Source organism: Myxocyprinus asiaticus, chromosome 39 (assembly GCF_019703515.2).
Source record: "Myxocyprinus asiaticus isolate MX2 ecotype Aquarium Trade chromosome 39, UBuf_Myxa_2, whole genome shotgun sequence".
Lineage (NCBI taxonomy): Eukaryota > Metazoa > Chordata > Actinopteri > Cypriniformes > Catostomidae > Myxocyprinus > Myxocyprinus asiaticus.
Window position 1 is genome coordinate 40,950,001 of NC_059382.1, and position 25,631 is coordinate 40,975,631.

The 25,631-nt window shown below is 41.8% G+C and overlaps 2 protein-coding genes across 6 annotated transcripts in view; one reads left to right on the forward strand and one right to left on the reverse strand.

Annotated features, from left to right (window-relative positions):
* LOC127429807 (schwannomin-interacting protein 1-like) overlaps positions 1–25,631 on the forward strand; it is a 214,710-nt gene that overhangs the window by 176,479 nt on the left and 12,600 nt on the right. For all 5 annotated transcript variants that reach the window (XM_051679044.1, XM_051679043.1, XM_051679042.1 and 2 more), the window contains 2 exons: positions 10,376–10,494; positions 22,755–22,872. In XM_051679044.1, coding sequence (XP_051535004.1) covers positions 10,376–10,494; positions 22,755–22,872 — 237 coding nt within the window. The remainder of the gene's footprint in view (positions 1–10,375; positions 10,495–22,754; positions 22,873–25,631) is intronic.
* Positions 1–25,631, reverse strand: part of LOC127429809 (tripartite motif-containing protein 59-like) — a 226,887-nt gene that overhangs the window by 6,197 nt on the left and 195,059 nt on the right. The gene's annotated exons all lie outside the window — the stretch shown is intronic.

A 25,631-nucleotide genomic window follows, 5' to 3' on the forward strand; every position in this document is an offset into this window, starting at 1 on the left:
ACCTTCAGGTTTCTTAAGTTTATGTTGAAAACTTGAGGTGGTGTTAGTAATGTAACACACACACACTGCTGCAGTAGTTACCCAGTAATTAAATCATTAAATCTCATTTGTGTGTGTGTGTGTGTGTGTGTGTGTGTGTTGCTCATTGGGTTTATTCAACGCTCATTTCCTTTTAAATAACAACACAATGGTTGATAATTTACAAATGTAAACCCATTCTTTCTTCCTGTGGCAGCCGTGTTTCCCTGTTTCTGCCTGTTTCTGTAGTGAGGCTGTAATTCTATAGCATGGTTGTGTGTCTGTACCGAAGTTCTATTTTTTTTTAAGCGAGGTTGGCAAGGTTGTTTCTATAGTAAGTTGTGTTTCTATGTCGAGGTTGTGTTTCTGTAGCAAGGTTGTGTTTCTGTGGTGTAGGTTCTACTGGTTGTTTAGATCAGTGTTACTATCAGAAATAATTAATAATTATATCTTTAGTTATTAATTAATATTTAAATTAAATAATAGAATCTAACTCATTAAAACCTCACACGTTTAGGAGCGGGTTTGGTTATTAGCAATAATTTATAATTACCAAATATAATTGTTAATTATTAAAATCAATAGAACATTGATGAGAATCAATGTTAGCTTTTTTTATCCTTTAAATCAACAATTATCAAAGATAATCGTTAATTGTTAACATCAATGAAACATTAATTAAAATTAACACTAGCTTATTGATCATTCAAATTCAACAATCATCAAAGATAATTATCAATGATCAAAAATCAACAGAATATTAATAAGGATTAACATTGACGGGGCACCACCCTGGAATCAGGGACTAATAACCAGATAGTATAACAGTCTCAAAATTAGATTGTTTTCTTAGGAAAATCGACATCCAAAGAATAGCGGTTTTCAGGGGGCAGTGGTGGCGTCAGTGGTTAAGGCTCTGGGTTACTGATCAGAAGGTCAGGGGTTCAAGCCCCAACACTGCCGAGATGCCACTGTTGGGCCCTTGAGCAAGACCCTTGACCCTATCTGCTCCAGGGGCGCCGTAATATGGCTGACCCTGCACTCTGACCCCAGCTTAGCTGGGATATGTGAAAAAAAAGAATTTCACTGTATATGTGCAAATGTATAACGTGTGATAAATAATTAAAATTATAATTAATTATAAATTATAAAACAATGAATGAAGGCTTGAATCCGAGCACTGACATCCCGTCAGCATGACACAGGTGTATGCAAAACAAACCAAAACACTTCTCTTTGTAATATAAACAAAGTTTATTTATGCAGTAATATCAATTAATAATTAATACAATGCAGTCAATAAACTTCCGACTTACAACTACAAACTAAACAGTGACATGATTAGGTATGGTAAACAAAATAATCCTATAACACATGAGAGGAAGGTGTGTGTGTTTGTGTGTGTGTGTGTGTGTGTGTGTGTGTAATGAGGGACGCGCACAAAATGGCGGACGCGACTCTCGTGGAGAGTACGTCACGCAAGATTTACGGCCAGAGAATATGGCCTCGAATGTGGGTGGAGAGAAGCCGGTCAATGGCGTCTGCCCATTTAACGTGTGTCTCCGCTTGTACGATAACATAGGGACAAAGCTGAGCTTTATCACAAAGTTATCTACTAGCCAAAAGTGTGTGCGAGAATGTTTGTGAGGGGTAGCGTGTGTGTGTGTGTGTGGTTAGTATGAGAGAGAGAGAGAATAAAGTGACGGCACCAAAGCCGGTTTTGCGATCATGGGAGAGAAAGCAGCTGTTAGTTTATCACTCAGAGACGCAGTGGATGGCTCGTAAACCGTCCCGCCATATTTGATTCTTTTATGGATAAACTCAGTGTGCTGGTCTCACCCGCGATGGCGGAAATACACAACAGTCCAATGTGGTTGGACTACAACACAGCAGATCTCATTTGTGATAACAGTACATTACAGTAATACCTTGAGTATTATTAGCAGCAATGAGCGGACTCGGCGGTCCGTAATCTGTACAAGCAATAACCTTGATACACAAGAATAACACACTATAATATTCTATCTCTGCCCAGACGTAAACCTCTTACTTGAATCGTATGAGGATGCAGACGAATGTGTGTTCATCCGTCCTTTAACTCCGACTTGGTTCCTCAAGGCTCGGGTGATGAAGGGAGGTCGTTTCCTCGCTCTGTTGGCAGGCAGTACGGCTGCTGATTCTCGGCAGGCTGGCGGAGAAATCAGCGACGTCGACTTGATTGAAGAGGGAAGAGATATCTTTTTCTTTTCACTTCTGTAGGCAAACGAATGAAGATGCGGATTGCTTGGGGGTCTCCTTTGGATCCGTTAGAGTGTTCGGTGGAACACAGAGTAATCTCAACTCGTCCAGCAAGATGGAGATTGTATGGCCACAGTTTCAAGTTGGATGTTACTTCCTTGTGCCACGAGGCTACACCTGAGAGTGATGAGCTGGGTCTACACACGGCGAGCAAAGTTGCTGGAAGCAATGTCCGGAAGCATCTCAGAGTTATTTCTACTCCCGATCACGTCATGGTTGAGGGCCGTTCTGTTGTGTGCCTCATCCAATAGGAGTTGAGAGTTCAATCCTTTAGTGACCACGGCTTCATGGGATTTGTAGTCTGTTTTGGACTCCCTTTGTTTGATTTTGGCGTGGTTTTTATCAGTAAGATTTATGACTGTGTCTGTGGGCCTCAGGCTTTTACGACTGTTAGGCCTGCCTTTGTCTTCTATCGGAATACATGAGGCCCAACAGTAGTGAGGTTGTTTTTATGGCAAGGTTGTGTGCCTATACTGAAGTTGTGTTTTTGTAGCAAGGTTGTGTTTGTATAGTGAGGTTGGCAAGGTTGTTTCTATAATAAGGGTTGTGTTTCTATGTCTAGGTTTTGTTTCTATGACGAGATTGTGTTTCTTTAGCAATGTTGTGTTTCTATAGTGAGGTTGCTTTTCTATGGTGAGGTTGTGTTTCTGTAACAAGGTTGTGTTTCTATAGCAAGGTTGTGTTTCTGTAGCAAAGTTGTTTCTACAGTAAGAGTCGTGTTTCTATAGTAAGGTTGTATTTCTATAGAGAGGCTGTTTTTCTATAGTGAGGTTGTGTTTCTATAGTAAGGGTTGTGTTTCTGTAGTGAGGTTGTTTCGTAAGGGTTGTGTTTCTATAGTGAGGTTGTTTCTTTAGTAAGGGTTGTGTTCCTGTAGTGAGGTTGTTTCTATAGTAAGGGTGTGTTTCTGTTATGAGGTTGTGTTTATGTAACGAGGTTGTGTTTCTGTAATGAGGTTGTGTTTCTGTAATGAGGTTGTGTTTCTGTAGTGAGGTTGTTTTTATGGCAAGGTTGTGTGCCTATACTGAAGTTGTGTTTTTGTAGCAAGGTTGTGTTTGTATAGTGAGGTTGGCAGGGTTGTGTTTCTATGTCGAGATTGTGTTTCTGTTGCGATGTTGTGTTTCTATAGTGAGGTTATGTTTCTGTGGTGAGGTTGTGTTACTGTAATGAGGTTGTTTCTCTATAGTGAGGTTGTGTTTCTGTAGCAATGTTGTGTTTCTATGGTAAGGTTATGTTTCTGTAATCAGGCTGTGTTTCTATAGCAAGGCTGTCTATACCGAGGTTGTTTCTATATTGAGGTTGTGTTTCTGTAACAAGGTTGTGTTTCTGTAGCGAGGTTGTGTTTCTGTAGCAAGGTTGTTTCTATAGTATTGTATTTCTATAGATAGGCTGTTTTCTAAAGTGAGGTTGTTTCTTTAGAAAGAGCTGTGTTTCTGTAGTGAGTTTGTTTCTATAGTAAGTGAAGTTAGGTTTCTATAGTGAGGTTTTGAGGTTGTTTCTATAGTGAGGTTGTGTTTCTGAAGTGAGGTTATTTCTATAGTAAGGGTTGTGTTTTTATAGTGAGGTTGTTTCTTTAGTAAGGGTTGTTTCTATAGCGAGGTTGTTGTAAGTAAGGGTTGTGTTTCTGTAGTGAGGTTGTTTCTATAGTAAGGGTTGTGTTTCTATGGTGAGGCTGTGTTTCTGTTGTAAGGTTGTGTTTCTATAGTGAGGTTGTTTCTATAGCAAGGCTGTCTATACCGAGGTTGTTTCTGTAGCGAGGTTGTGTTTCAACAGTGAGTTTGTGTTTCTATAGTGAGGTTGTGTTTCTGTAACAAGGTTGTGTTTCTGTAGCGAGGTTGTGTTTCTGTAGCAAGGTTGTTTCTATAGTAAGAGTTGTGTGCCTATACTGAAGTTATGTTTTTGTAGCAAGGTTGTGTTTCTATAGTGAGTTTGGCAAGGTTGTTTCTAAATAAGGGTTGTGTTTCTATGTCAAGGTTGTGTTTCTATGTCGAGATTGTGTTTCTGTTGCGATGTTGTGTTTCTATAGTGAGGTTATGTTTCTGTGGTGAGGTTGTGTTACTGTAATGAGGTTGTTTCTCTATAGTGAGGTTGTGTTTCTGTAGCAATGTTGTGTTTCTATGGTAAGGTTATGTTTCTGTAATCAGGCTGTGTTTCTATAGCAAGGCTGTCTATACCGAGGTTGTTTCTATATTAAGGTTGTGTTTCTGTAACAAGGTTGTGTTTCTGTAGCGAGGTTGTGTTTCTGTAGCAAGGTTGTTTCTATAGTATTGTATTTCTATAGATAGGCTGTTTTCTATAGTGAGGTTGTTTCTTTAGAAAGGGCTGTGTTTCTGTAGTGAGTTTGTTTCTATAGTAAGTGAAGTTAGGTTTCTATAGTTTTGAGGTTGTTTCTATAGTGAGGTTGTGTTTCTGAAGTGAGGTTATTTCTATAGTAAGGGTTGTGTTTCTATAGTGAGGTTGTTTCTTTAGTAAGGGTTGTTTCTATAGCGAGGTTGTTGTAAGTAAGGGTTGTGTTTCTGTAGTGAGGTTGTTTCTATAGTAAGGGTTGTGTTTCTATAGTGAGGTTGTTTCTTTAGTAAGGATTGTGTTTCTGTAGTGAGGTTGTTTCTATAGTAAGGGTTGTGTTTCTATGGTGAGGCTGTGTTTCTGTAGTAAGGTTGTGTTTCTGTTGCAAGGTTGTTTTTAAATTAAGGGCTGTGTTTCTATGATGAGGTTGTGTTTCTATAGTGAGGTTGTGTTTCTGTAGCGAGGATGTGTTTCTGTAGTGAGATTTTGTTTCTGTTGCAAGGTTGTTTTATACTAAGGGTTGTGTTTCTGTAGTGAGGTTGTTTCTTTAGCAAGGTTGTTTCTAATGTAAGGGTTGTGTTTCTACGGTGAGGTTGTGTTCCTATAGAGCGGATGTGTTTCTATGGCAAGCTTGTTTTTTATAGTGAGATTGTGAGGTTGTTTCTATAGTGAGGTTGTGTTTCTATAGTAAGGTTGTATTTCCATAGCAAGGTGGTATTTCTATAGAGAGTTTGTGTTTCTATTGTAGATGTTGTGTTTCTATGGTGAGGTTGTGTTTCTGTAGTAAGGTTGTGTTTCAGGTTGTTTCTATAGTAAGGGTTGTGTTTCTATGTCAAGGTTGTGTATCTGTAGTGAGGTTTTGTTTCTATAGCAAGGTTGTGTTTCTGTAGTGAGGTTGTGAGGTTGTTTTTATAGTGAGGTGTTTCTGTAGTGAGATTGTGTTTCTATAGTGAAGTTGTGAGGTTGTTTCTATAGTGAGGTTGTGTTTCTATACTAAGGTTGTGTTTCTGTAGTGAGGTTGTGTTTATGTAGCAAGGTTGTAAGGGTTGTTTTTCTTTGGTGAAGTTGTATTTCTAAAGAGAGGATGTTTTTCTATAGTGAGGTTGTGTTTCTTTGGCAAGCTTGTGTTTCTATAGTGAAATTGTGTTTTTATAGTGAGGTTTTGTTACTATTGTGAGGGTTTGTTTCTGTAGAGAGGTTGTGTTTCTATAGTGAGGTTGTGTTTCTGTAGCGAGGTTGTGTTTCTGTAGTGAGGTTGTGTTTCTATAGAGAGGTTGTTTTTTTAGTTAGGGATGTTTCTTGGTGAGGTTGAGTTTCTATAGTGAGGTTGTGTTTCCATAGCAAGGTTGTGTTTCTATAGAGAGGTTGTGTGTCTAAATTGAGGTTGTGTTTCTATAGAGAGGTTGTGTGTCTAAATTAAGGGCTGTGTTTCTATAATGAGGTTGTGTTTCTATAGTGAGGTTGTGTTTCTATGGAAAGCTTGTGTTTCTATAGTGAGATTGTATTTTTATAGTGAGGTTTCGTTTCTATAATGAGGTTGTGTTTCTATAGTGAGGTTGTTTCTATAGTGAGGTTGTGTTTTTTATGGTGAGGTTGTGTTTCTATAGTGAGGTTGTGTTTTTTATGGTGATGTTGTTTTTCTATAGAATTAGAATTAGAATACCTTTATTGTTATTGCACAACGGTACAATGAAATTTAGTGCTTCTCCTCAGTGGTACACACATACATGAAAACATACATACAACAAATAAAGACAAACGGGCATAAAAATATACAAAAATATAAATAGTCAATCAATAAAAAGCAGTAGTATTATTGCACAACCCTGTAACTTATAATGTGTAGTCTCCTTATTAATTAGAGTTCAATTCTTTGATGGTGCTCGGATAAAAACTGTTCAGGAGTCTGGAGGTGCATGTCTTAAGAGACCAATAGCGCCTTCCAGATGGAAGCAGAGTGAAGAGGTGGTTGAGAGAGAGTCCTTTATTATGTTTCTGGCCCGACATAAACATCTGGTTTTGTAAATGTCCTCAAGTGAAGACAACTGTGAGCCAGTGATTTTCTGTGCTGAGTTGTTGACTCCCTGCAGAGCTTTTTTCTCGGCCACAGTGCAGCCAGCATACCACACCAGGATGCCGTAAGTTAGTATGCTTTCGACAGAGCAGTGGTAAAAGTTCACAAGGAACTGCTGGGACAGATTGGTTTTCCTCAGTGTCCTCGGGAAGTACAGCAGCTGCTGTGCCTTCTTCACCAGAGATGTTGTGTTTACAGTCCATGTGAGATCCTGGGAGATGTGTGTGCCAAGAAATTTAAAGGTGGTCACCCTCTCCACCATTTCTCCCATGATGTACAGAGGGGCAGGTTCCTCCTCCTGTTTTCTGAAATTAATAACAAACTCCTTTGTCTTGGAGGTGTTAAGTGCCAGCTTGTTATTGATGCACCATTCTGAAAGTTCAGCAAACTCCTCCCTGTAGGCAGACTCATTCCCATTTAACATTAGCCCCACCACAGCGGTGTCGTCTGCAAACTTAATTATTGTATTTGTGCTATGGGTTGGTGTACAGTTGTGGGTGTAGAGTGAGTAGAGGTGAAGACTCAGCACGCTACCTTGTGGAGCTCCAGTGCTGAGTGTCAGAGTGGAGGAGTAATGGGTCCCCAGCCTGACAGTCTGTGTTCGGTTTGTTAAAAAATCCTTAATCCGTATGCATATGTAGTCACTGACACCCAGGTAGAGCAGTTTGGTTACCATTCTGCTGGGGATGATTGTATTAAATGCAGAACTAAAGTCCACAAACAGCATCCTCACAGATGTTCCCAGGTGCTCCAAATGATTCATCGCAGAGTGAAGAGCTGTGTTGATGGCATCATCTGTTGACCTGTTGTCTCTATATGCAAACTGGTGAGGTTGTGTTTCTATAGTGAGGTTGTTTCTATACTGAGGTTGTGTTTCTGTAGTGAGGTTGTGTTTATGTAGCAAGGTTGTTTTTGTAGTAAGGGTTGTGTTTCTATGGTGAAGTTGTGTTTATATTGAGCGGCTGTTTTTCTATAGTGAGGTTATGTTTCTATAGTGAGGTGTTTTTATGGCGAGCTTGTGTTTCTATAGTAAGTTTGTCTTTCTATAGTGAGATTGTGTTTCTATAGTGTGGTTGTGTTTCTATACTAAGGTTGTGTTTCTGTAGTGAGGTTGTGTTTCTATGGTGAGCTTGTGTTTCTATAGTGAGGTTGTGTTTCTATTCTGAGGTTCATAAGTTAGTTTGCCCATATAATCTTTAATCTATTAAGGTTAAACTTATTTGGCTTGCTGTCCACGGTAGAGGGGCTTGAGGAAGCAGTTTCAACTCAAGCTCTAAATTTACCCCCTGGGACTATTAATAGGAGATGATTTCATGGGGCATGATGCCTAGGGTGAAGTTAGGCAGGTGGAGGGATGCTGGAAACAGCTGAGACCGAAGAGAGGTAAGCAGCTGCTTATATTGTCTGGCTGTTAATTGAAAGATTAGATGGGCTTGCTCCTCCCGAACGTACGTTTAGGAACTTCATTTGTGAGGTTGTTTCTATGGTGAGGTTGTGTTTCTATACTGAGGTTGTGTTTTTATGGTGAACTTGTGTTTCTATAGTGAGGTTGTGTTTCTGTACTGAGTTTGTGTTTCTGTAGCATGGTTGTTTCTATAGTAAGGGTTGTGTTTCTAGGAGAAAGTTATGTTTCTACAGGAGAGGCTGTTTTCAATAGTGAGGTTGTGTTTCTATAGTGAGATTGTGTTTTGATAGTGAGGTTTTGTTTCTGTAGTCAAGGTTGTTTTTAGTAAGGGTTGTTTCTTGGTGAGGTTGTGTGTCTGTGGCAAGCTTGTGTTTTGATCGTGAGGTTGTGTTTCTGTTCTGAGGTTGTGCGGTTGTGTTTCTATGGCGAGCTTGTGTTTCTATGGCAAGCTTGTGTTTCTATGGTGAGGTTGTGTTTCTATACTGAGGTTGAGTTTTGATAGTGAGGTTTTGTTTTTATAGTGAAGTTATGTTTCTATAGAGAGGTTGTGTTTCTGTTCTGAGGTTGTGAGTTTGTTTCTATACTGAGGTTGTGTTTCCATAGCAAGGTCGTGTTTCTACTGAGAGGTTGTGTTTCCATTGGAAGGTTGTGTTTCTGTTGTAAGTGTTGTGTTTCTATGTTGAGGTTGTGTAAACGGTGATGTGTCTTACCTGTCCACTTTTTTGGATTACCCAAAATGCATCTTTTTTAAAGAGGCTCTTAGATTTTATGTTTTTACCCATTCCAGGGCTCTACTGTAACATTTTTGTTTAGGAGCGCTTGTGCACAGACAGAGGTCAGTTTTTTAAAGACTTGTTACGTGTTAAAGAATTACTACAGAATTCAGAAACAAAAATGCACTTTCTCTGATAAACCTTTTTCAAGTTATGTTTTTAAGTTAATCTTACAGTTAGCACCAAACAACAGTCCTGACTGATCACCTATTATGAGCATCTAATAAACAAAAATGATGACACTTTATGCTTTCACTTGCCAGTAACAAACAAGAACAAACACAAGCACCATATTTTTAAGACATACGTCATAATTCAAAGCGTTGTCTGTCATTTTGACAACAAATAAACTAGCAAGAAACTTAGCTTTAACCATCTTTACGTGGTATATCTGCCTATGTGGCTTCACTCTCTCTCGGTTTCTGCAATGTAAGTGAGAAAACGGTTCTCTTAATGCAAAATTAACTAACATGCCACTTTTAAAGTAGTTTGCATATGAGGTTAGATGGATTAGGAAGTTTTCATTCTGAAGGTAGGCTATAGTAGATTGTGTTTTTGTGTGTGTGTGTGTGTGTGTGTGTGTGTGTGTGTGTGTGTGTGTGTGTGTGTGTGTGCATGTGTGTGTTTGCAATGGTTTTGTAGGCAGTTTCTTTTTTACAAGTGTGTCAAAGATTTTTGCTTGAGAATTGTTTTTTTTGTTGAATAAAGACAGAAATAATTCCATATTGAAGATCCTGACTTAGATCACTAGGTAAATGTGTGAGTTGGTTTGCTTTATTGAGTCTTTAGATGGAGCAGATGTTTAGCCTCACATGATATTTCTTTCAGCACAAAAAAATGTAAGATAATACTCCAGTGTACTGACAATCTGTGTATACATGATAAAACTCATAGAAAACACAGATGTTTATTTATTTCTTTAGAAATATGTATGATTTCTAAACAAGTCCACACCTACTGTCATTTTAACACCAATTCAAACACACACCGTGAAACAATACTTACCTTAGCAACATTTCAAAATGACTGTCATTGATGTTATCTGATGTAGTCAGGTTGATTTATTTATTTTCATAATCTTAAAAATACAAAAAGCTCTTTCATTCTGTTCTGATCTGACTGTCGCGTAGTACAGAAATGAAAGCACATATACTAAAGATTACATTTGAAATGAGTTCATCTAAAGTAACAGACTACAGTTCTGATGTGGTAAGAACAATCACTGTGATGGGTCATGTGTGCTCTGTTAACAGCAGAAAGTTTGTGTGAGTTCATGTTATCAGTCACACAGACAGGTGTGTACACACACAGTTAAAGGTGTCTGTTGACTTCACTGCTCATCAAACATTCAGCTGTTAAAGTTGTGTTGTGTGCGTGTGTGTGTGTGTGTGTGTGTGTGTGTGTGTGTGTGTGTGTGTGTGTGAGAGAGAGAGATGGTCAGTGGAGTTGTGTTTCATGGGTCTCTGCTGCCATCTGCTGCCCATTTTGTGCATCTCTCATGTGCTGTGTGTTTTGTTTGTCAGGCTCAAAAGAGTGAGCGTGAATCCATCCGGCAGAAGTTGGCACTGGGAAGTTTCTTTGACGATGGGCCGGGCATCTACACCAGCTGCAGTAAAAGCGGCAAACCCAGTCTGTCCTCACGGTTAGTACTTGTGTGTTTGTGTGTGTGTTTGTGTGTGTGTTTGTGTGTGAGTGTGTGTGTGTGTGTGTGTGTGTGTGTGTGTGTGTGTGTGTGTGTGTGTGTGTGTGTGTTTATGTCTGTGTGTGTGTTTGTGTGTGTACATATAAATCCCTTTTACAAAACTGGTCAAGAATTTGGCCAGCTCATATTTCATCCAAAAGTAAAGGTTTAAAATTATATTTTGCATAAGGAATTAATTTTGTCCATTAAGAATAGTATGTATTGTAACAGTAGTTTCATTTTTATATGACAATTCAGCACATTTACCCTCAAATTCTCGTTTACTGTTATGAAAAACTGTAACTGTAAAGTATTTATAGATCATGGTAATATTTGTAGTATTGTCTTAAATTAATGTTCATTTTTAAAAAGAAAATCTTTGCACCCATATAGTTCATGCTGTATTACAGTAATGAGAATTGAATCATCATTGAGAATAATGAGAATTACAAACAAAATCTACATTTGTTAGTGCATTTGAACTGTTTTAATGGCATTTTTCGAATACATCATGTTGACCATTTATGTCGAATACTTTAATCAGTGAATCAGTTAATTAAATTTGTAACTATGGTGTCAAAATCCATGACTAGACATGATGAAATATATTAAATGTTTGATATTTTTAGCTAAAACACATTAAAAATTTTACTTTTGTCACTTTCTGTGGTATTTTTAACCTTGCTGATTTCTGATTCTAATGATTATTTGTTGGGAAATGTGTTTAATTGTCATGAAAGAAATATTTCACCTTCTCTCTCTTATTCTATCATTGCTTTGGATTTCTCTGCATTTCTGGATCATTTCACTGAAACTATCACAATTCTGCTGCTGCCTTGAAAGTATTTTTGATTTAGTTATCTGTTGTCAGTTTAATAAAGCCGCTCATATCATGATCACATGCATGCACACTATTAAATGACATGATTTCATGTGTGGTGAGTTGAGTTTGATTCAGGTGAGTCGTGCTGCTCTTGTTTGTGTGATATTTTTCTTTCATTCCTGAAGTCATTCCAACCAGTGACAGTGACATCATCATCACAGTGAGAGAGAGAGAGAGAGAGAGAGAGAGACAATGGGCCTTTTCTTCAACTTTCCATGACCGCTCTGTTCACAGATACGACATCACGTTTCTGTGTGTTTATGTGGTTTAAGCAGTGCTTTCAACTTTCAATCACTCTCTCTATGAACATGAATGTTTTTCCCCATTAGCTTCAGATCCCAACACTCTCTTCCCAAAAGGGAAGCAGCCCTCTCTCTCTCTCTCTCTCTCTCGCTCTCTCTCTCCTGAATCACTCACTCACTTTCAGTTTCATATGAGTACGATGAGCACTTCTGGTCATTTATTCATCATGTTGACTTGAACCTTTAACATTGTGACTGAACTTTATCACTGTATTCCAGTGAACCAGCTTTGCTTTCTTCAGATTTCTAGTAGATTTGGGTTCACGTTTAAAAATGCCCAATGCAACTTTCCACGAATAGGGTACAAATTGGTGTCTATTAGAAACTAGTATGTTATATAACATTACAAAAAGCATGAAAAGTAATTAGTTTTAAACATGTCAAATGCCAATTCTTAGATAAATTGTAGTTTTTCAACAGTTTCTCTTTCATTTATGTGAAATTGTAGTTAACTAAATAACTAAATACTAGCATTTGGTACCAGACGAGCTCTATTAGAAAAAACAATTAAAAGTAAACTTGACTCATTCTCAGGAATTGGTGCCATCTGTCCCGATGATAAAAACAACAGAATAATCGTAAATACAAAAACTAAATTTGGAATTAAAATAAAATGCATTCATTGTTAATGTAGGAATTGTTTTCTTTGTTTTTTGAGAAAATGCAGAATTTGTCATTTCGACCCCCGTAACACTGTGACATTTCCATTTTCCCTTATTTAAAATAATGGTTTGATATTTCTGACATATATAAGGAAGTGAAATCATACAACTCTTCAAACAGAAGTACATTTTTAGTCTTTTCTTCTATAATTATCCACTTTTTTCCTGAAAGCGGGAGTGTTCCACGATTCGCCTGTTTTCAGTTTCCGGTCTCCAGTGTTTTCACTCTTATCGGTGTGTATTCTTAGAGGCTAATGTAATGTTTATGGTATTACATTTGTATAAATTGTCAAACAACAGGTGGCTCTGTAGTGCCAATACTTCAGAGAGTCGAGATGACCGTTTTAATGACAGTGCCTCACCTGAGTGTGTAGATGTCATGAAGTCATGGTCAGAGGTGAGTTACATTGATATCATGTACTACTTTGAGTTGTTATGACAACAACAGCACAAGTTGAGCCTGAAATTCATTTTTACTCCAAAAAAATGGTTGTTCTCCGTCTGGATCTCTCGTTTTGGTAGTTTTTAAAGTGTGTCTCGAGACCAGAAACAGAAAACAGGCAGTGGTTGCTCCGGAAAACTGAGGATACATGTTTGTTTGGTTGTTTTTATTTTTATTTTATTTATTTTTTTGTGGTGCTATTTTTGTTATTATTGTTATTACTATTATTATTATTATTATTATTATTATTTTGTGCTAAACAAGTATTATTAACCATTTTTAGCCATTTTTGTACTGATCTGAAACCCCAAAACATTTTGAATGTAACAGGGGTGACATACTGATCTCTAGACTTGGGAATGATGCCTTTGTCACGCATCGATAATAATACGATTTTCCCGAAATCGAAATATACTGGTGGCCAAAAGTTTGGAATAATGTACAGATTTTGCTGTTTCGGAAGGAAATTGGTACTTTAATTCACCAAAGTGGCATTCAACTAATCACAAAGTATAGTCAGGACATTACTGATGTAAAAAACAGCACCATCACTATTTGAAAAAAGTCATTTTTGATCAAATCTAGACAGCGGCCATCACTCCAACACCTTATCCTTGAGTAATCATGATAAATTGATCATTTGGTACTAGAAAATCACTTGCCATTATATCAAACACAGTTGAAAGCTATTTGGTTCGTTAAATGAAGCTTAACATTGTCTTTGTGTTTGTTTTTGTTTTGCTACAGTATGCAATAGACTGGCATGTCTTAAGGTCAATATTAGGTCAAAAATGGCAAAAAAGAAACAGCTTTCTTTAGAAACTCATCAGTCAATCATTGTTTTGAGGAATGAAGGCTATACAATGCTTGAAATTGTCAGAAAACTGCAGATTTCATACAAAGGTGTACACTACAGTCTTCAAAGACAAAGGACAACTGGCTCTAACAAGGACAGAAAGAGATGTGGAAGACCAGATGTACAACTAAACAAGAGGATAAGTACATCAGAGTCTCTAGTTTGAGAAATAGACACCTCACATGTCCTCAGCTGACAGCTTCATTGAATTCTACCTGTTAAACACCAGTTTCATGTCCAACAGTAAAGAGAAGACTCAGGGGTGCAGGCCTTATGGGAAGAATTGCAAAGAAAAAGCCACTTTTGAAACAGAAAAACAAAAAGAAAAGGTTAGAGTGGGCAAAGAAACACAGACATTGGATAACAGATAATTGGAAAAGAGTGTTATGGATCTTAACCCCATTGAGCTTTTGTGGGATCAGTTAGACTGTAAGGTGCGTGAGAAGTGCCCGACAAGACAGTCACATCTATGGCAAGTGCTACAGGAAGTGTGGGGTGAAATATCACCTGAGTATCTGGACAAACCGACAGCTAGAATGTCAAGGATCTGCAAAGCTGTCATTGCTGCACGTGGAGGATTTTTTGATGAGAACTCTCTGAAGTAGTTTAAGAAGTTCTGAAAAAATATATAAAATTGTAATAGTAATTTGTCACGTTATTAATGTCCTGAGTATACATTGTGATCAGTTGAATGCCACTTTGGTGAATTAAAGTACCAATTTCTTTCCATAAGAGCAAAATCTGTACATTATTCCAAACTTTTGGCCGCAAGTATATATCATGATTTTTTTCCGAAATAAACTGTGCTGCCAGTTGCACAGTAGTCATTGTCTTTTCAAACATATTTCTCAGCACAACTTTGGTAACGTGTGAGTGACAGGGTAAGCAGTGAGTTGCACACCAGACGTGTCTGACAGACAACATGGCACGTTCTAAAATTAGAAACAATTATTTGGTGATTTGATAGCTTGAATGAAATCTATTCACAAGTACATACAGAGAAATTGCATAGTAAACATTGCCATTTCTAATTATTCTGTTTGTGCAGTTACAGCAGTTTCATACACTAACCTGCGAACTCATCAACATCACATTGTACATCCTTGAAAAAGTACAAAAACCTTTATAATTTTTGACTGCCATCTGCTCCGCCACATCAGCTCGTCCTGTGTGTGTGTGTGAGTGAGTGTGTGTGTGTGTCTGTGAGTGTGTGTGAGTGTGCGTGTGTGTGTGTGTGTGTGTGTGTGTATGTGTGTGTGTTTGTGTGTATGTGTGTACATGTTTATACTTCAAGGATAGTAAAACCCGAGAAAACCTACCTTGAGGGGCCCAGCCAGCGGTCCCCATGAGGGAAATGGCTTATTAAACATACTAAACTATAAAACTATGTAAAAATGCAAAAAGGTTTCTGTGAGGGTTAGGTTTAGGGGTAGGGGATATAAATTATCATTAGGTCTTTGTAAAATCCATAAAATGCATGGAAGTCTATGGAGAGTCCCCACAATGATATAAAAACATAGTATGAGTGTGTGTGAGTGTTGTTTGTGTGTGTGTGAGAGTATGTGTGAGTGTGTGTGAGAGAGTGTGTGTTTGTAAGTGTGAGAGTGTGTTTGTATGAGAGAGAGTGTGTGTGAGAGAGTGTGTGACTGTGTTTGTGTGAGTGTGTGTGAGAGAGTGTGTGTCAGTGTGTTTGTGTGTGTGTGAGAGAGTGTGTGTTTGTAAGTGTGAGAGTATGTTTGTATGAGAGAGCGTGTGAGTGAGAGTGAGAGTGTGAGTGTGTGTGTGTGTGTGTGTGTGTGTGTGTGTGTGAGAGTATGTGTGAGTGTGTGTGAGTGTTGTTTGTGTGTGTTTGTAAGTGTGAGAGTGTGTTTGTATGAGAGAGAGTGTGTGTGAGAGAGTGTGTGACTGTGTTTGTGTGAGTGTGTGTGTGTGACTGTGAGTGTGTGTGTGTGTGTCTGTGAGAGAGTGTGTGTGTGTGTGTGTGTGTGTGTGTGTGTGAGACTGTTTGTAAATGTGTGTGTCTGTGTGTGTGTGTAGATGTTTATACTACATTAGAGGACCAAATGTCCCGTCAAGGATAGTAAAACCCGAGAAAACCTACCTTGAGGGGCCCAGCCAGCGGTCCCCATGAGGGAAATGGCTTATTAAACATACTAAACTATAAAACTATGTAAAAATGCAAAAAGGTTTCTGTGAGGGTTAGGTTTAGGGGTAGGGGATATAAATTATCATTAGGTCTTTGTAAAATCCATAAAATGCATGGAAGTCTATGGAGAGTCCCCACAATGATATAAAAAGAAGTTTGTGTGTGTGTGTGTGTGTGTGTGTTTGTGTGGTGCTTCAGTAAATGTTATATCACCCTCTTATATAACCCTAACCCCAGTGCTATTATGCCAGACTGTTAAACAGAAGCCCATCTGAGTGAATCAGAAAGCACGCAAATTAGGCTTCTAGTGTAAATGTGGGGTAATATTTATATTTTGATGCCTCAAAAACATATAGATAAAATAACGTGCTGCTCAATAATCAGTATATATCGATATTTTATAACATCCCTACTAAACTCCATTTAAAATTATTTTTTAAAAGCATTATGTTGTTTCTTCTATATGTTTTATACATGCAGGTTACTTTTACAGATTTTTCTTTTTTTTTTTTTTTTTTAGTGCAAAGTACACAATTATTATTAACAATTATTAGTAATTTTTTTCACTAATCTGCAACCCTGTTACATTCAACCCCAAAATATTTAGAATGTAACAGGGTTCAATGTTAAAGTTTTTTTTTTTATCATAATGTGTGATTTTTTAATTGGTACAACAAAACTAAGTGATACTACTAGAATTTAGATATCTTTTCAAATTAAAAGTATTTACATTTTGAACTTATTGTGACAGCGTTGAAATAATGTAGTTCTTTAAGGTTAAGTTTAAGCCACATCCACACTAATCTGTTTTCATTTGAAAACTCTGTTCCCTATCTGTCACTCACTCGACGTTGTGTCAATGTAGTGACACTATTGGTCACTCTTGGGAGCCCGAGACACCTCTGGTCTTTGATAAAAGGCCAATGAAAATTGGCGAGTGGTATTTGCATGCCACTCTCCCGGACATACAGGTATGAAAGGAGCTGGTATGCAACCACTCATTCAGATTTTCTCTTCGGAGCCGAACGGTCATGCTCATTGAGCTGAATACTACTGTTCATTCACCTCTGCTGGATCTGATGGCGCATTTCAGCAGCTTCTCCCTCCTCTGCACTGGTGCACTGCAGAGAACGCCCCTGGGCGCTTCAGCAGAAAAACTAGAGAGTATATTTTCTGAAAGAGCTGTTTTCCCCTCTAAAAGAGTATAAATTTCTCTAAAAGAGCGCACACATGGAACGTCTTTTTAAAGACGCGTCTTTTCAAAGACGCCTTTCCGATTGTGTGTTATTCCTGGTTGCGGTCATTATTTCTCAACTTCGGATGGTCATGATTGCTGTCTTTCATGTCTGGGCGCGACCCACACGGAGGCAGCATTTGTGAATGGTTCATGTTCTCACTGCGAGAACATGACCATGGCAATGTTGCGGTCGCGGCTTGCTTTCGTAAGAAAGCAAGCCACCCCAGCGGCTCCCCGCCTCGGTCCTTCTACCGACGGGTATGAGGCCAGCACGGCTAGCACTGGGGGCGATTTGGGGACCCCAATGGGATCGTCTCCGCCGGGTATGCCCCCGCGGACCTCCCATTCCCCAGCACGCTCATCTGCCCCGATCGGGCTTCCGGATGAGTTCGCCGGCTCATATCACGGCGAGTCTGGCTTCTTGTTCAGAGCCCGCGAAGATGATGAGCTCTCGAGCGCAGCATCGGAGAGCGGGCTTGTCCAGTTGGACGAAGAAGCCTCAGCTGGGCTTCCCCCTTCAGGGACGATTGCCCAGTCACAGGCCGATGCCGAAATGAAGGACATGCTTTCCCGGGAGGCCGCGAGCATCGGGTTAGAGTGGAACCCTCCGCACTCCCCTGAACCCTCGCGGCTTGATGATTGGTTTCTGGGCTCGCGGTGCCACTCAAAGCAGCCACGCCCCGCACCAGTGCCATTCTTCCCGGTAGTGCACGAGGAGCTGACGAAGTCATGGGAGGTACCTTTTACTGCCCGGCCCTGACTCCGCAGTTCCCCCGCTCTCACTACCCTCGATGGCGGCCAAGGGCGATTCCCCTGGTGGATAAGGCACTCGCGGTGCACCTAAAGCCTACAGTGCTGCTGGACAAGCTGCCTCTGCCCTGCACGCCATGGCTCTCCTGCAGGTCCACCAAGCCAAGGCGCTGAAAGAACTGCACGAGGGTGGTTCCACCCCAGATTTGATGCAGGAACTGCGCTCGGCGACTGACCTCGCTCTCCGGGCGACGAAGGTCATGGCGCGGTCTCTCGGGCAGACGATGGCCACACTAGTGGTCCAGGAGCGCCACCTTTGGCTCAACCTGGTCAAGATGGGCGAGGCCGACAAGACACGGTTCCTTGCTGCCCCCATTTCCCAGGCGGGCCTATTCGGCGACACCGTCGAGGACTTTGCCCAGCAGTTCTTGACGGTGCAGCAAACGGAGGCAATCCGGCATATCCTGCCCCAGCGTGGCTCAAGATCCCGCACCCCGCCTGCTCGTCACCAAGGTCGTCCCCCTGCTGTGACTGCACCGGCTCCGCCGCAGCCCCCCCCCTTCGGCCCGGCCTCGGCATGGAGCCCACCGCAGGAAGCCGACGCCACCCGTCTCACAGCCGGTGCTGAAGAACCTACGGTGGTCCTCGAAGCACCCCTGAGACGGGCGACCCAGGGACGAGGGAACCCACTCACGTGGAGCTGGTAAGAAGACCACTCAATCCCCCGGTGGAGGGCCGGGTGGAAAATCTTTTGTTATCTTTTTGTTTGATTTCGCCGCACGCCCAAGTGGCTGCGGTACCCAACAGTTCAGCAAAAGAGCGGCTTCCTTCCTCCTTGGATCACATAACTGGTGTGTACGGTCGTCACCACGACTACTGTCCACGGGCTTATTCTTGCAGGATTGGTGCTCCAGTGGTGGCCTTTCCGCCCCTGAGTGCCCAGCTGTGGCACACAGCCGCCCCCGATGTGGCAGTCTCCACGGGTTACGAGGACAGGCCTCTTCCTCCCCCGTCCCAGGCTGTTCCGGGGGTGGTCACAAGGAGCAATTTGGACGCACGGCTCGCGCTTTCCAATCCGTCGCGATGGCTGATCCGGACCGTCCGACTCGGCTACGCGATTCAGTTCGCCAGGCGCCTGCCCAGGTTCAGTGGTATTCACTTCACCTTGGTCAAGGGCGAAAACGCTGCCACCCTGCGTGCGGAGATCGCTACCCTCCTACGGAAGGACGCGATAGAACCTGTCCCTCCAGCCGAGATGAAGAAAGGGTTTTACAGCCCCTACTTCATCGTACCGAAAAAAGGCGGTGGGTTGCAGCCAATCTTGGACCTGCGAGTACTGAACTGGGCTTTACACAGACTCCTGTTCAAGATGCTGACGCAAAAACGCATTCTGGTGAGTGTCCGGCATCAAGATTGTTTCACGGCGGTAGACCTGAAGGGTGCGTACTTCCACGTCTCGATCCTTCCTCAACACAGACCCTTACTGCGGTTCTTGTTCGAGGGTCAGGCGTATCAGTACAAAGCCCTCCCTTTGGGCCTGTCCCTGTCTCCTCGCGTCTTTATGAAGATCGCAGAGGCTGCCCTTGCCCCGTTAAGGGAGGTGGGCATTCGCATTCTCAACTATCTCGACGACTGGTTAATTCTAGCTCACTCTCGAGACATGTTGTGCACACACAGGGACCTGGTGCTCTCACACCTCAGCCGACTAGGGCTTCGGGTCAACTGGGAAAAGAGCAAGCTCCTCCCAGTTCAGAGCATCTCTTTTCTCAGTTTGGAGTTGGTCTCTTTGACAGCGTGCCTCACGAATGAGCGCGCCCAGTCGGTGCTGGCCTGTTTGAAGGCATTCAAACAGAAAACAGCGGTTCCACTGAAACTTTTTCAGAGGCTCCTGGGGCATATGGCATCCTCAGCGGTGGCCACCCCACTCGGGTTGATGCATATGAGGCCACTTCAGCACTGGCTCCAGACTCGAGTCCCGAGATGGGCATGGCGCCACGGGACACATCGCATGGCCATCACGTCGGTCTGTCACCGTCTTTTCAGCCGTTGGACCGACCTCTCGTTTCTACGAGCAGGTGTTCCTCTAGAACTGGTCTCCAGGCACATCGTGGTCACGACAGACGCCTCCAAAACGGGCTGGGGCACTTTTTGCAATGGGCACGCAGCCGCCGGCCTCGGGACTGGCCCACGTCTGCACTGGCACATCAACTGCCTCGAGTTGTTGGCAATTCTGCTCGCCCTGCAGAGGTTCCGGCCGTTGATCCAGGGCAAGCACGTGTTAGTTCGGACAGACAGCACGGCAACGGTAGCATATGTCAACCGCCAAGGCGGTCTGTGCTCTCGTTGTATGTCACAACTCGCCCGCCGTCTCCTCCTCTGGAGTCAGCAGCACTTCAAGTCACTGCGAGCCGCTCACATCCCGGGCAACCTCAACACTACAGCGGACGTGCTGTCACGGCAGGTTACCCTCAGGTGGTCCAGCTGATTTGGAGTCGATTCGGATGGGCACATGTGGACCTGTTCGTTTCCCAAGAATCCTCCCACTGCCTGCTCTGGTACGAGGCTCACCGAGGCTCCCCTTGGCATAGACGCGCTGGCACACAGCTGGCCCCCTGGCCTATGCAAATATGCGCTTCCCCCTGTGCAAGGTCAGGGAGGACAAGGAGCAGGTTGTCCTGGTAGCACCCTACTGGCCCACCCGGACGTGGTTCTCGTACCTCACGCTCCTCGCGACAGTCCCCCCTGGCGAATTCCCCTGAGGAAGGACCTTGTTTCTCAGGGACGGGGCACCCTCTGGCACCCACACCCAGACCTCTGGAATCTCCATGTCTGGCCCCTGGACGGGACGCGGAAGACCTAAGTGGTCTACCACCCGCGGTGGTAGACATGATCACTCAGGCTAGGGCCCCCTCTACGTTGTGCCCAAGGTTCCCACCACCCCTTTTAGGGACCAGGTGGTGAACCTGCAAGCGCTGCCACAGGAGGAGGCAGACCCAGCCTTGTCGTTGCTCTGTCCGGTGCGCTCTTTACGCATCTATTTGGATCGCACGCAGAGCTTTAGAATCTCTAAGCAGCTCTTTGTCTGCTTTGGTGCACAGCGGAAAGGAAGCTCTGTCTCCAAGCAGAGGATCGTCCACTGGCTCATTGACACCATAACTATGGCATATCTCGCCCAGAACATGCCGCCCCTAGTAGGGCTATGATCCCATTCTACCAGAGGTGTAGCGGCTTCCTGGGCCCTGGCCAGAGGTGCCTCTCTATCAGACATTTGCAGAGCAGCGGGCTGAGCAACACCCAACACCTTTGCAAGGTTCTACAACCTCCGGGTGGAACCGGTTTCGTCCCAGGTAGTGGCACGCAACACAAGCGGGTAAGCCTGGGATAGCTGGCCGGGTGTATCTCTTGCACATAGCGCCTTCCACCTCCCTTGGAGCTGAAGACGTGCGCCATTAATTCCCAGTAGTGTTCACAAACTTTGTTCCCTTGTTGACTTCCTCCGAGCCCTGTGGCAGTCGAGTTTTCGGAGAGACTCACTGCCGGCCCAGTACATGTGCTAATTAAGAGTCCTGTTCTGGGGTAGGTGCTCCGCATGTGGCGGTTCCCTGTAAGGCTAACCCCATGTGATATATATCTTCCGCTAGTTCGTTTCCCTGTTGGCAAACTGCGTCTTCCTTGGGCAGAGCCCCTCTGCCCCAGTCTCCATGTTTGTAGTAACTCCTCCCCCATTGGGCAGGATCTACCTTGAAGACTCTCCACATGGTTGGAAAGACCATGTGACGTATTCTTCCACTTAAATATCCCCCCCTCTTTGGGCGAGGTGTGGTCTCCGCTGTGTCTTCCCCTTGGGAGGGACACCCCCCGACTAGACCTGGCGGCCCAGTCGGATAATCCCCCTTCTTTTTTAGGGAGTGGAAAAAAGAATGGGAAAAGAGGCCACGACTGGGTTAAGCCTATCTCTATCTTTAGGGTAGTCGACTTGTCCCTAAAAAGGACCGTTCGACACTCATAATTATGTTGGAGGAGGTTACCTGTCGACCTGGTGTGCTGGCTATGAGGCACACAGTAGTCTGCTCACCACACACCGCCAGTTCACGTAACACAGTTCAGCCAGTTGTGGCGTTTCTTATAGGGACCCCTAGTGTCACTACATCAACACAACGTCGAGTGAGTGACAGATAGGGAACGTCATGGTTACTTGTGTAACCTCCGTTCCCTGATGGAGGGAACGAGACATTGTGTCCCTCCTGCCACAACGCTGAACTACCCGCTGAAATGGCCGGACCTTTTATCGGCTCCTCAGGATAAAACCTGAATGAGTGGTTGCATACCAGCTCCATTTATACCCGTATGTCCGGGGGAGTGGCATGCAAATACCACTCACCAATTTTCATTGGCCTTTTATCAAAGACCAGAGGTGGCTCGGGCTCCCAAGAGTGACCCCTAGTGTCACTATATCGATACAATGTCTCGTTCCCTCCATCAGGGAACGGAGGTTACACAAGCAACCATGATGTTTTCATTTTTAATGTCATCATTTTCCAAAGGATGCACTAATGGAGAGTGTTTGTTTTCTAAATGCTCCATATACGGTGGAGGAAAACGCTGTTCCAGTGTGGATGAGAGGCGAAAATGTAGCAAAATTAACGAATTCTCAAAAGAAAGTATATAAGTGTGGACGTGTCCTTAAGAGTTAGTAACGATAAAGAACATTTGGTGCTTTGCAAGGCTGTTAGCAAATATTTAGGATTGGGGGTGATAGTTGAAGAATTGTGCCAATGATGGTGTACCAGAGTGTGTATGTGAAAAACTCCTGACATTGTGATGTTTCCTGAGAATGGGCCATTGATGAGTGTCATCATGAGCTTTAAAAAAAGGGCTCTATGTTCAGATGGTCAAATGCACTTGTGTAAGTGTGATTTATGTGTATTTTCATGTTCTGTCAGACTTCAGAGTGGCATGAATCTGCAGATCTGCTTCGTAAACGACAGTGGAAGTGACAAAGACAGCGATGCAGATGACAGCAAAACAGAGACCAGCCTTGATACACCACTGTCACCCATGGTAACAATACACACATGAGCTGAATGGGAGGCTAAACAAAAAGTAAAAATGTGATGAGACTGCAGTATACCCAACAGGTGCAGAAAAACTGCATATAAATAAAATAGTCTATTCCTCTCTCTGTTGCTTGCGTGCTAGTGAGGATTACAATGACACAATATAAGAAATATTTAAGATTCCACACAATTTATGATCAGTAATCAAATAAGCAAATTTGTGACATTAACTGTGTTAACTCATTTTGTACAAAAGGACAGGTTTTCTTTCATTAAAGCACTTTCACAAGATGCTCTGTGAAAATTCACATGCAGGATCATGATTATATCATAATCATCAGGTTTTGCACAAATTTTTCACTCAAACTGTTATGCTGATGATATCATTTAATGAAAAATAAACTATTAAATTAGAAAAATGGAAAATAGAAAAATTGTCACAAGTGGACTCAAACTTCGGAAAATCACATAAATGACCAATGGCATCAGCACAGCCATTGACCAGGAAAATAAAGAATGGCACTGCATGTCAAAAATGTCACCGACCCCTGCACTAACCCTAACCCTACCCCTAACCCTAACCCTCACAAAAAACGTTCAGCATTTTTACATTTTCAATAAAACATCGTTTAGTATGTTTTTAAGTGATTTGAATTATGGGGACACTAGAAATGTCCTCATAAACCACATTTATAGCATAATACACTTGTAATTACCAGTTTATAACATAAAAAAAGTCCTCATAAACCACTTAAAGCTGTACACTCACACACATACATGCACAGAGGTGCCATCACATATGTCAAAGTAGTATTGCAAAATGTTCATGCCAAGGAGTATTATGCTAAAATAAGTGGGCTACCTGCTATAAAAGCATGCTTTTTCAAATTTGTGTTCATTTACTTAAGCAATATATCACTCCATACTTATATATATATGTACATTCGTATAAATGTACTGTCTGTTACTTATGTCTTACGTTCATATACATGTTATCAGGGGCGCCTGCAGGATTTCATCTGTGGGTACGCAGAGGAACATGACAAAGTAAATAAGTTTACCCTTATTGTATAGAGGGGATTGGGGACATGCATCTCGTGAGATTTTTTTGGCAAAAACAACGCTAAAACATTTAATTCTGGTGACTTGAGAGAAGCATTTTTGCATCTTCTTCAGTATGTGTATTGACATTCATGTACCTATTCACTACAAAGCATTTCTAAAATACTTCACGCAATGCATCACTAGTTGAAGTTTCTCACAGAAGCTTCTTAAAAATGAGTTTTTTAAAATTTATTGTAGATAAATGTCAACTTCATCCAGTGCTCTGTTTGTTCTCTGTGTTGTAAATTATTCAAAAACTGTTTTACTGTGTGACAAACAATCTCACACGGTTCTGCTTTTCACAGTTCTGACCTCTAGCTTTATTCAGATGGAAAGATTTACAGCCTACTTTACGGTCCTTCTCTTCAGTCACTTGTTTCCCAACAAGACACAGTGCCATCATGTGCTCACTAACATTTACATTATATATTGTTGTTCTTTGCAAATACCTTTAACAAAAACATAAACAGGTAGTTAAAAAAAAAATAGTTCACCCAAATATTTAATTTCTTTCATCATTACTCAACCTTGTGTTGTTCCCCACATGAATGTCTCTCTTCTGTGGAACTCAAATGAGATGTTATAGACAGAATGTCAGACTAAGTCACCATTCACTTTCACTGTAGCTTTTTCCAAACAATGAATGTGAATTATGCCTGTTAACATCTCCTTTGAGTTCCACAGAAGAAAAAAAGTCATGGGTTTGCAAAAACATGAAAATGTAAAGTGATGACAGTATTTTCATTTTGGGTGAACTATCCCTTTAAGTCAATATTCACAAGTTGAAAGTAGACAAAGTGCACTGAATATTTTAAAAGATGAAATGCTAAAAGAGGGGGCCTTGTTGCTAAATCAGTTATGATGTTTACTGAAAGATAATAACATGTATATTAAAGATAGATAACAAATGATATTTTGTACTGTATATTACAAGTATTAACATTATAGTATTTATGTTATAATTATGAATACTATTATTGTACATATGGCCTACTTATTTTCTTAAACTTGACTAATTCACAAGGCAGAGAAAATACCTGTATAACCTAGGTCAGATGATGGAGATGAGGGATGTAACAGGTGTTTAGCAGGGTGATGAATTCTTACACACACAAACACACACACACACACACACACACACACAGACAAACACACACACACACAGACAAACACACACTCACACAAACACACATTCACACACACACAGACAAACACACACTCACTCACACGCTCACTTACACACACTCACACACACACTCACACACTAACACACACACATACACACACTCACACACACAGACAAACACACACTCACACACACAAACACACACACACACACACACACAGACAAACACACACACTCACACACACAAAAACACACACAAACTCACACACACACACACACAAACACACACTCACACACACAAACACACACAAACACACACACACAGACAAACACACACTCACACACACAAACACACACACACACACAAACACACACACACAAACACACATACACACACAGACAAACACACACTCACTCACACACTCACTTACACACTCACACACACACTCACACACTAACACACACACACTCACACACGCATAACATACACTTACACTAAATTAATCCAACTAAACAAGATCCTGATTTGTATA